This window comes from Jaculus jaculus, chromosome 11 (assembly GCF_020740685.1).
Source record: "Jaculus jaculus isolate mJacJac1 chromosome 11, mJacJac1.mat.Y.cur, whole genome shotgun sequence".
NCBI lineage: Eukaryota > Metazoa > Chordata > Mammalia > Rodentia > Dipodidae > Jaculus > Jaculus jaculus.
In genome coordinates, this window is record NC_059112.1 from 14393674 (window position 1) to 14405328 (window position 11655).

At 51.1% G+C, this 11655-nt stretch overlaps 1 protein-coding gene across 4 annotated transcripts in view; it reads right to left on the reverse strand.

Annotated features, from left to right (window-relative positions):
- Positions 1-5931, reverse strand: part of Kit (KIT proto-oncogene, receptor tyrosine kinase) — a 112284-nt gene extending 106353 nt beyond the window's left edge. For all 4 annotated transcript variants that reach the window (XM_045161687.1, XM_045161685.1, XM_045161686.1 and 1 more), the window contains exon 1: positions 5805-5931. In XM_045161687.1, the coding sequence (XP_045017622.1) occupies positions 5805-5889 (85 nt within the window). In that variant the 5' untranslated portion in view covers positions 5890-5931. The remainder of the gene's footprint in view (positions 1-5804) is intronic.
- Positions 5932-11655: the final 5724 nt, after the last annotated feature.

Sequence of the window (11655 nt, forward strand, 5' to 3'; positions counted from 1 at the left end):
GGTTCCCTGTTAAGCCTGCTACCCCTATTTTACAGATGGGAAGATGAAACACCAGAGGAGGGTTAAGCAGCTGGTCCCAGATCGCCACACAGCTGCCAAGGGGCAGAGCAAGGATTAGAAACCCCAGGTGCCAAGTCTACATACCCAACTCTTTCGGTCTGACGCCACGTGGCCTGAGTAATAATTTAACTTAAACCTTCAATTCAGCACAACTGTGGAAACTCGCCTGTCAAGGTGTGCATAGGGAAGCTAACTACAAAAAGCACATCACGACCAAAATGGAAACTGAGGCTTAAGAAATGGGAGAATGATCAGGATTGAATATTTGGCTGGGGCATCTTCAAAGCTGGGGTCTGGGGGGAGAATCTAGCTGCTACTGGAGACCAGTGATTCCCAACCATTAGATCAAAAGCTTATAAAACTCAAGACAGGGCTGGAGAGATGGCTTAGCGGTTAAGGCCCTTGCTTGCAAAGCCTCAGAAGCCTGGTTCGATTCCCCAGGACCCACGTAAGCCAGCTGCACAAGGGGGCGCATGCATCTGGAGTTCGTCTGCAGTGGCTAGAGGCCCTGGTGTGCCCATTCTCTTTCTATCTGCCCCCCTCTCTCTCAAATAAATAAATAAAATATTTTTAAAAATAAAAAAAAACTCGAGACAAAAACTAAAAGCTTATTTTGTTTTGAAAGCTGTCAAACTAATACTGGTACTGAGGTGCAAGAATTGTAATGAGAAATCATCCAGCATTATATACCGGAGGAATTCACCCATTTCTTACATGCCTCTCCTGCCCCCTAACTCCGGGTCAACACCTTACAAGCAGTAATTTCCACTTTAGGGATAAGGATGGTATATACATACATACACATATACACTATGATGCATTACTCAGTGTAATAACACAGTTAATAGACACAAGAGAGGTTGCACCATCTACCCAGTCACCCGGCAAATACTGGCAAAACGAGGATGAAACACTGCCAGTCAAAACAGGTGAAGCAATGTGCCTCAAGGCCACAGCCTGCCAGGTGCACCTTCCACTATGGGCACCTGCCTGGTGCCACCTACAAGTCGCCAGAGCCCCCGAGCAATAGACAGTAACGGACCCGTCTTCCATTCTTCCAGAAGAGAGAATTGGAGTCTTGAGAGAAATTCTCTACACTTCTAACTATTGCCTCCACATTTTCGAAAGAGCACACAGTGATCCAAGCATACCCATGGGCTACCGGCTTAAAGTGGCCTTTTGATTTACTGGAGTCTTAAGTCACAAGCTGAGCCACCCATCATATCCAAAGATGTCAGAAATCAGAGCCAGCAAGGTCAGGCTTGCCCACACTGTCTCTCCTACTTTCCAACGAGATTCACAACTGCCTTTGCCCCATTCAGACTTGCCCCTCCAGTAACTCCAGTAACTCCACTACCCTCCCAAGCCCTCCTCGCTCTCACAGCCGCAGCCGTGAAAAATCTCTTATTTGAGTTGCCGAAGATGCATATGAAATTTTGCATATTTGGATTCCTGCAAATGTCTTTTAATCCCACTTTGGAAAAGTTACCACACATGACTGCAGCAAAAAAAAAAAAAGTCAAGCATTTCCCACATCCCAGCCTGCCAACTTTCCCATGGAATTCGTGCTGGAGAAAAGGCAGCACTGGCTCCTCTGCCCGCCACTTCTAAGGGGACCTGGACAGCGGTCCAGCTCAGAATTCCGCCCAGGACACCACGGCTCACTCGGCTCATTTCCTTGTGCCCTTCTTTAATCAGCTGGAGGAGCCTTGAGGAAATGAGTCAAAATCCTACGGGTGACTTCTAAGGACTGTCAACAACAGCGGCAAAATCCATCACCACCCACCACATCTGTACCTCCATTCGCTGCGAGCAAGGAAGGGAAGCACACAAAATCCTTGGCTCGGAAGGGATGGGAATTTCTTCTGGGAGAGCAGTCAGCAATTACTGTGTTTCACTGGGGCCCGGGGCAAATAGCTAGAAGTATCAGCCATTATTGAAGACTCTGTCTTCCATAAACATTCACTAAAAACTCAATGCCCATTTTCGTTTGGAGGGGGGCAGGAGATGGCAATCATCATTTTAGAGGCAACAGCTTCCTTTTTGGGGGATTCCCTAACTGGGAGGGACCTGCTAAGATCAAAAGCCCTCCTCAGGCTGGAGGGATGGCTTAGCAGCCAAGACATTTGCCTGCAAAGCCAAAGGACTCAGGTTCGATTCCCCAGGACCCACGTAAGCCAGATGCACAAGGTGGTGCATGTGTCTGGAGTTCGTTTGCAGTAGCCGGAGGCCCTGGTGCGCACTCGCCCCCCCCTTTTGTAAAATAAATAAAAATAAAACACTTTAAAAAACAACAACAAAAAAAAAAGCCCTCCTCCTTCCGCAGGGTCAAATGCCCCTGCCCAAACTATCCTGCAATGAATCCTCCTGACAAAATACTCCTCCTCCAATTCAGAACACTAACTCAAGTGTTCCCAAAGACAGGTAGTCCAAAAAGCCTTTTTCGCCCCCCCCCCAAAAAAACACAGCTGGCCCTGCATCCCCAAAACCTCCAAGAAGGGTGGGCTCAAAGCAAGCACTCATTAGATACGTTTGGACAAGTCTTTCCTTTACAACCCATTCTGGTGAGCTATGGAAACAGAAATACAGTTGGGCACACGGAGCTCAGATCAAGCTCCTCAAGTGACTTTATTTCTCCAGTTGTAAAATAGTAGGTAGGGGCTGTAGTGATCCACCCTCCTGGGCCTGAGAGTATAGGAGAAACCAGTAGGGAAAGCCCCTCAGCAAGAGTCTGCCCGCAACCCAAACAGTTTGCAATGATAAAGTAGCAACCATGCGCAAAGCGCTCCCATGATAGGAAATCTAAGGCACATTAGGAAGCATGTTGCAAAAGCACCAAACACAAGATATATAAAGTAGGGCTGGGGAGATGGCTTAACGGTTAAGGCGCTTGCCTGCGAAGCCTAAGGACCCCGGTTCGATTCCCCGGGAACCACATCCAGATGCACAAGGGGGCGCACGCGTCTGGAGTTTGTTTGCATTGGCTGGAGGCCCCGGTGTGCCCATTCGGTCTTTCTCTCTGCCTCCTCCTCTGTCTCTCTCAAATAAATAAAAATTTTAAAGCTGTATAAGGCTATAGGGTAAGAAAAAATTGTGGGAATGGGTGAGGAACCTCTCCCCCCCCCCCCCCGCACCCGCACAGGGAGCAGCTAATGATCTGGGATCCCTTTCCATCCCGTTCTACTACTTCCAGCAGGATCCCAATCCAGAAATGCCAGGTGCAGGGAGGGATGACTGGCATCTCGCACCTGCTGGAGCACGGTGATTCACACAGTTCCTTGCAGATCCGTCCTGTTGGGCACCAGAGCTGTAACTGCGGGGAGCGCCTAGGGGGGCAGTAGGGTGTTAACGAACAGCAGGCACCTGCCAGGGTGCCAAGGACACAATAAAGGGGGGGTAGACAAGTGAGATTTGAGGATCTGCCCACACCAACGGCACCCCCCTGCTACGGCAAGGGCAAAGGAGCCGGAGGACACCACCACCACCCACTCCCGAGTCCCTGGAACCTGGAGACCAGGGAGAACTTCAGGAAGGAGGATGGGGAGAGAGCGCGCGCAGAGGGGCGCATTCTGGAATTCTGAACCAACCCCAGGGGTCCTTCAAGATGCTAATACCTTCCAGGACTCTGGAGGAAACTGGAGCCCCCAAGAATTTAAATGTCCTGCCCAAGGGCACACAACTAGGGAATCGCTAGGGAGACCAGGGAACAGCGCACAGCACACGGTCTGCCGCTACACCCTCGACACCGCCTCCCAGGAAAAAAACAGACCTCAAACATTCCCTACGCCAAAAACCACAGGACGGAGCAGGCGAAGGAGGAGACCACCGATAAGGCTTCAGTTTTTAAAAGGGGACCTAGATATTCGGTGTGATCCGTCTGGAGTCCGGCTCCGGTCTAGTTCACATACCTTTTGTAACATTAAAAGGAACAAGACAGGGAGGGGGGCGGGGAAGGAAAAACAAAAAAAAAAAAAAAACCTTGAGCAGTTTAATAGATTAAATCCGCCAGAGAATCCGGACATTCGCTGGTGACCCCTGGCGAACCCTCCTCCGCTGCAGGGGTCCAGATGCAAAGGAGGTCCCCCGCCCCCCACACACAGGAAAGCCCTTCCCCGCGCCTTTCTGGACTGGACAGCAGCTGGGATCTGGAGTCACCATCACCGCCAAGCAGGCGGTGGGGAGCTTCATTCTTGCCCTGTAATATCATGGAAACCTTAAAGGGTTTCTGATTTTGTGTTTAAAAAAAAAAAAAAAGTGGGTGAGAACAAGGCTTTAGGGTCCAGCCAGGCGACCCTCACGCGCGGACCAGTGACACCTGTCCCCCCCCCCCAAAATAAGAGGATGCCCTCCTCCACCTAGATCCAAATTCCCGCGCGGGGACAACAGGGTTTTCAAGAAGCAAGTGTGGGATTTTTCAGGAAGTTCACCCCATCTACCACCATCTCCCCAATCTAGGTTGGCTATCTCGTGAGCCAAAGGGGGTCGGGGGGAGTGTCGCGAATTTAGGAGAAATCCCGAAGAACACGGCCACCTGAGATTCTCAGGTCGTACCCAGGGGAGGAAGGGATTTCCGGAGCGCCCCCCCCCACCCCCCACTCGGGTTTGGCTGGAGCCTCGGACTGTGAGCACGGGGCGATGGATAGGGATGGGGATGGATGGGGATCGGAGAAGGTTAGGGGGTAACCGCGGGGTTCCCGAGCTCGGTTCCCGCGTCCCGGGAGCAGGCGACCCACGCTGCAGCCGCTCACCCCCGCTACCAGCGCGTGGCAGCAATGAAAAAGGGGACGAGCCTCCTGCACGGGATTTACAAAAAAAAGGAAAAAGTGTGCGACCTAGCGGCTGCTCGCCACACGCCCTGCGCCCCAACTTGTCCCCAGCGTGTGGGTCACCTGGGGGGGGGTCTCTCGGCGGGTGGGGGATCGCGGCTAGGAAGCACCTCCGCGAGCTCTCCCCGACACACACACACACACACACACACACACACACACACACAGCACCCACCCCCCCACCCACCCAACCCCGCGCAAAAGCACGAGCCGGCCACGTCGCCCGGGGCCCGCGGGCGGCGGCGGTAGTGGTGGCCCCGCGGCTCCCGGTCCCCCAAGCTCGGCGCACAAAGAAGCGCCCGCGGCTGGGGAAGCTGCGGCGACCCGGAGCGTAGCAAAATAAAGAAAAGAAATAAATAAAAAGGCAGTTCCAACTTTGCCCTCGGCGCGTGCGGGGACCACCCCCCCCCGGGTCGGTCGTGGCGAGCAATGGTCACAGACACGCAACTTTTAACAAAAGGAAGCTGCCTGGCCGCGCCTCGCACGGCCACCGAGCGCGCTCCGCGCGAACCCCGAGGACCGTACGCCGCGGCCACCCGCGCTCCGCGGGCACAAAAGCGACTCCAAACTCGTGCACAGCCGCAGTCCCCAGGCTTCCCACTCGAGCAAGACGTCCCTCCACCACCACCACACAGCCCGCTCCCCAAAAAGCGTCCAAACAACGCCAGTGGCACCGCGGGGAAGCTCGGCGCGCAGGTGAGCGACGCTGGGCGCAGGCAAGAGTCCCGCAGCCGCCGCCGCCACCAATCTTTCCCCTTCCTCCCCGCTACGGAAAAGCCAGCAGCCACCAGTCTCTCTCCAAGCACCCCGGCGTGGTCCACGTTCTTCCCCCCGGCTGCCCACACAAACCTAGCCCCCCGTCGGCCCTGGAAGAAGGTGGGGGACCCCCCCCCCCGAGTGCCAGCCGCGCTCTCCCACCTGTCTGGACGCGGGGCAGCAGCAGCAGCAGCAGGAGGAGCAGCGGGACGCGGAGGAGATCGCCGGCGCCGCGAGCGCCTCTCATCGCGGTGGCTGCGCGGGGACGCACCAGAGCTCCGTCCCCCGTGCCGGCTCTCGCCCGAGTGCACCGAGCGCGGCAAAGCCGAGCCCCCAGAGCGAGCGGCGCGCACCGGCCACGCCCCCCCGCGCTGGCCACGCCCCTCCCGCCCCCTCCTCCCTCCCTCCCTCCCTCCTGCCCGCCGGGGTCGTGCTCCCTCCCTCTCTCCTTTCGGTGGCGCGTGGACCCGCGCATCCCCCAGGGACCTTGCAGGCGAGGGAAGGGCGGGTGGGGGTAGCCTTCTCTGGGGCCCTTGATCCCGGAGCTTCCTTCTCCACCCAGACCGCTCCGGGAGAAGCCGGGAGGTGTGGCCCCCCGCGCTGGGTTGATGATGCCCTCCCTCCTCCACCTGCCAGGGGTTCCGCAGACAATGAGGTCCCCCCCCCCACGCCGCGACCCTGAGGATGGAGCACGCAGGCCAGGGAGCATGCCGGACCCCCTCCCCCGCGGGTGGTGGAAAGGGGTGCTGCAGGGACGCGATCCCCGCACGTGGAGGATTAGCAAACTGGGTCCCAACAGACTCTGTTCCGGTTAGTGGGGAGATGGGGCCTGGCGACAAGACCCCCCTCCCCCGCATCGCGGGGAAAAAGCTGTGTCCCCGGCTCAGGTCATTCTTCCGAGATCAGTTTCTCCACCTGCTCGCGAAACCTACGAGAGCGCACGCTTGATTTCTATTGGCCCGCCTGGCCTCCGCCCAGCCAGCTCCGGCTGAGACGTCCAGCGAGGTGGGCTGGAGCCCTTGTGAAGTTTGCTCCTGGAACTTGGGCTTTGGAGCCTTGCTTTTTATTTTATTTTATTTTATTTCCCCTCTCGTTTTCCTTTTTTTTTTTCCTCTTCTCTCTCTCTCTCTCTTTTTAAGTGATTTTTTTTTCCCTTTGCATCAGACAACAGTTAAGGAGCTCAGAAACCCTACTTTCCTTTTGGCTGGCCTCCGCACCCCCAAGAACAAAATAAAAACAATTCTAAGCCCGGTTCCATTACTTAGGAGCGCCTGTGGACTTGCTCCCAGTGGCTAGACCTGAATGGAAGGTAACAACTTCCGGGGTGTAGTTTCAGAGGACTTCAGTAATCTGTTATTTTGTGCTCCCAATAGGTTTATAATTTTAGGGGTTTTTGTATTTATTTGATTTTGATTTTTCGAGGCAGGCTCTCGCTGTACCTCCAGGCTAGCCTCCAACTCGCTGTGATACTCCTACCTCAGCCTCCAAGGAACACATCACCATGCCCAGCTGTTTTAGTTTTTGTTAATATTTTATTTTATTTATTAGAGAGAGAGAATGGGTGCACCAGGACCTCTCCAGCCACTGCTGAGGAACTCCAGACACTTAGCTGCTTTGTGTATCTGGCTTACGTGGGTCCTGGGGAATTGAACCTGCATTTTTTGGCTTTGCAAGCAACTGCCTTAACCACTAAGCCATGTCTTCAGCCCCTGTTTTAGTTTTTAAATTGACCCCAAGTCACATAGCAAATAGCCTGAAGACCCCAGGGTTCAAGGCCTCATTTTAAAGCCTACACTGCCGGGCAAGGTGGCGCATGTGTTTAATCCTAGCACTAGGGAGGCAGAGGTAGGAGGATCTCCATGAGTTTGAGGCCACCCTGAGACTACAGAGTGAATTCCAGGTCAGCCTGGACTAGAGTGAGACCCTACCTCAAAAAACAAAACAAAACAAAACAAAAACCCTTACACTGGCTGGGCATGGTGGCTCATGACTACACTCCCAGTAATTCAGGGGTTGAAGTAGGAGACCTGCCATGAGTTCGAGGCCAATCTGGACTACAAAGTGAGTTCCAAGTCACCTTGGACTAAAGTGAGACCCTGCTTCAAAAAAAAAAAAAAATTAGGGCTGGGCTTGGTGGCACACGCCACCAAGAGGTAGGAGGATCACTGAGTTCAAGGCCAGCCTGGAACTACACACACTGTGAGTTCCAGGTCAGCCTGGGCGGCAGCGAGACCCTACCTAAAAGAAAAAGAAAAGTGAGGGTTGGCTGGAGAGATGGCTCAGCGGTTAAAGGCACTTGCTTGCAAAGCCTGCCAGTCAGGGTTTGGTTCCTCAGTACCCACACAAAGCCAGACAAGTGAAGCATGGGCCTGAAGTTCGTTTGCAGTGGCAAGAAGCCCTGGCTGGCTCACTCACTCTTTCTCTCTGTCCTCTCTTAAATATATATATATATATATATGTATGTATATATATATATGCATATACATACATATATGTACATGTGTGTATGTATGATGTATATATATATATGTGTGTGTGTGTATATATATATATGTAAACAAACCAAGTGTGATGGCACATGACTTTAATCCCAGCATTGGGGAAGCAGAGATAGGAGGATCACTGTGGATTTGAGGCAGCCTGGGCTAAAGTGAGACCCAACCTCGAAAATACAAAACAAAAGAATAAAATAAAACACACCAAGTATTCCTCTATACATTCTGATAAACCAATAAAACCTCCCTCCACAGAGCTTAAGGATAGACTATACAAAGGAGGTGCCTGTCGGAAAAAATAAATAAATAAATAAACGAGGAATAATTAAATCCATTTAGACTCTAAGATGATCATCCCAAATTGACCATTTCCCCTTCTGGCTCCATTTAACATTGGACCTCATCTGCTGGAAGTTGACCAAACAAACCTATGCTAGTTTAAGAAAAATAATATTAAAAGCTAGTCACGCCGGGCGTGGTGGCGCATTCCTTTAATCCCAGCACTCAGGAGGCAGAGGTAGGAGGATCGCCGTGAGTTCGAGGCCACCCTGAGACTACATAGTGAATTCCAGGTCAGCCTCGGCTACAGTAAGACCCTACCTCAAAAAAATATTTTAAAAAAAGCTAATCACTTAAAACTTACCTGTAGTAGAGACTAATCTACATGTATTTTTTTAAATATTTGTATTTATTTATTTGCAAGCAGAGAGACAATGGGCACGCTAGGGCCTCTTGCTACTACAAACCAAGTCCAGATAGATGCATGTGCCACTTTGTGCCTCTGGCTATACAGGGGTACCGAGGAATGGAATTCAGGCTTGCAGACTTTGTAAGGGAGCTACTTTAACCATGGAGCTCTCTCCCCAGCCCACCTGTCCAGTTTTTTGAGGTAGGGTCTCACTCTAGCCTAGGCTGACCTGGAATTCACTATGGAGTCACAGGGTGGCCTCGAACTCACAGCAGTCTCCCTACATCTACCTCCAGAGTGCTAGGATCAAAGACGTGCACCACCACACCTAGCCCACCTGGCTTTAAATGTGTGCTCTTTATTTGTTCATTAGACATTTATCAGTGTCTGCTGTGCAGTGAGACGGGACAAAGTACTGTTTTTACAGAGGTGGGCCTTGCTCTCGCAGGCGCTAGGGTCAGGGGTGGAACCCCCTAATGTCCTAACAAATGTTTCACGTCATACTGCCATACTGAAGGCAACAGACCACACACAAAAAAAAAAAAAATAATAATTGGGGCTGGAGAGATGGCTTAGCGGTTAAGCACTTGCCTACGAAGCCTAAGGACCCCAGTTCGAGGCTCGGTTTCCCAGGTCCCACGTTAGCCAGATGCACAAGGGGGCGCACGCGTCTGGAGTTCATTTGCAGAGGCTGGAAGCCCTGGCGCACCCATTCTCTCTCTCTCCCTCTATCTGTCTTTCTCTCTGTGTCTGTCGCTCTCAAATAAATAAAAAATTAAAATTAAAAAAAAATTATGGGCTGAAGAGATGGCTTAGTGGTTAAGCGCTTGCCTGTGAAGCCTAAGAATCCTGGTTCAAAGCTCGATTCCCCAGGACCCACGTTAGCCAGATGCACAAGGGGGCACATGCATCTGGAGTTCGTTTGCAGTGGTTGGAGGCCCTGGTGCGCCCATTCTCTTTCTATCTATCTGCCTCTTTCTCTCTCTGTCACTTTCAAATAAATAAATAAAAATAAACAAAATTTTTTTTAAATTATTTAAGCCGGGCATGGTGGCGCACACATGTAATCCATGCACTCGGGAGGCAGAGGTAGGAGGATTACCACGAGTTTGAGGCCACCTGAGACTACATAGTTAATTCCAGGTCAGCCTGGACTAGAGCAAGACCCTGCCTCGAAAAACTAAAAAAGAAAGTGGTTTATTTGTTTGAGAGAGAAAGAAGGTGACAGATAGAGAAATAATGGGTGCATCAGGACTTCTAGCCACTGCAAATGAACTCCAGATGCATGCACCACCTTGTACATCTGGCTTACATGAGTACTGGGGAATTGAACCTGAGTCCGTAGGTTTCACAAGCATGCATCTTAACCCCTAAACCATCTCTCCAGCCCCAGACCACACTTTTTTTCTTGGGATGGCAGAAATACAACATACCAACCACTCAAAGCAATCGTAAGTTTCTGGAATGTTGATTTGTTTCTAAAATCCATTTTGTGGTGAGGGAAAAAAAAAAATCTTGAGTTAAAATATCAACATTATGCCAAAGAGAGAAAAATTACAATTTTCTTCTTCAATCAACTGATATTGGAGAAGATAACATCTTCAGAAAGTGTGGGTGAAAAGAAACTGTTATATCTCAATTTAATTCCAGGCAAGACTTTTCTATGAGAAAACAGAAAAACCAAAGTGGAGAATTATGCAATGCCGGACAGTCATTACTGTTCATCATTCAACAAACATGTGTTGATCACCCAGGACCTATTAGCGGGACACAAAGACCTAGGAAAATCTGAGAACAGAGCTCATGTGTAACCAGTACACGCCGAGTCCATATTGACTGGTAGAATATTGAAATCCTTCTGTACTGATTTTTAAAAAGCCACCCCCTGACCAGCTCCTAAGTGCCTCTGTATTCCCACCCACTCCTCAGACAACTCACATATCAGATCCAGCAATTACAAGTCGAATGCTGAGCACAGCAGAGGACCTTCAGACCTGGGCTTTTAAGGTTGTTAGCTGTTTTCAGTAATGCCTCCTGCCAGCTCTGTACTGAGGGGAGGCCTGGAAAGGTACTGTTTTAGCGAGGCACTATGCGAATGAGCCACTCTACAGATGAGCACAGGTCGCTGAACACCAGCTAAGACGGAACTGGTTTCTATCACAGGGAGAGTAGGTGAGTCAATTATATCCTGTATCTTTATTTTATTTTTTTTTATGTTTTGTTTTTTTGAGGTAGGGTCTCACTCTAGCCCAGGCTGGCCTGGAATTCACTATGGAGTCTCAGGGTGGCCTCGAACTCACAATGATCTCCTACCTCTGCCTCCCAAGTGCTAGGATTAAAGGCATGCTACCTGGCCTCTCTCATGGTGGTTCTCTTATTTATTTATTTATTTAATACAGAGAAAGAGGCAGAGAGAGAGGAGAGAATGGGCGTACCAAGGCCTTCAGTCATTGTAAATGAACTCCAGATGCATGTGCTTCCTTGTGCATCTGGCTTACGTGGGTCCTGGAGAATCGAACCAGGATCCTTTGGCTTTGCAGGCAAGTGCCTTAATGACAGATAGAGAAACAATGGGTGCCCCAGGACTTCTAGCCACTGCAAATGAACTCCAGATGCATGCACCACCTTGTACATCTGGCCATCTTTCCAGCCTTCATGATGGTTCTTTATACATTTTATTATCATTACGTTAGTGAGGACTTTTTTTTTTTAAGTTTTTTTCCAGGTACAGTCTCACCCTAGCCCAGGCTGACGTGAACTCACTCTGTACTCCTAGGCTGCCCTCGAACTCCCGGCGATCCTCCTACCTCTGCCTCCCAAGAGTTGGGAT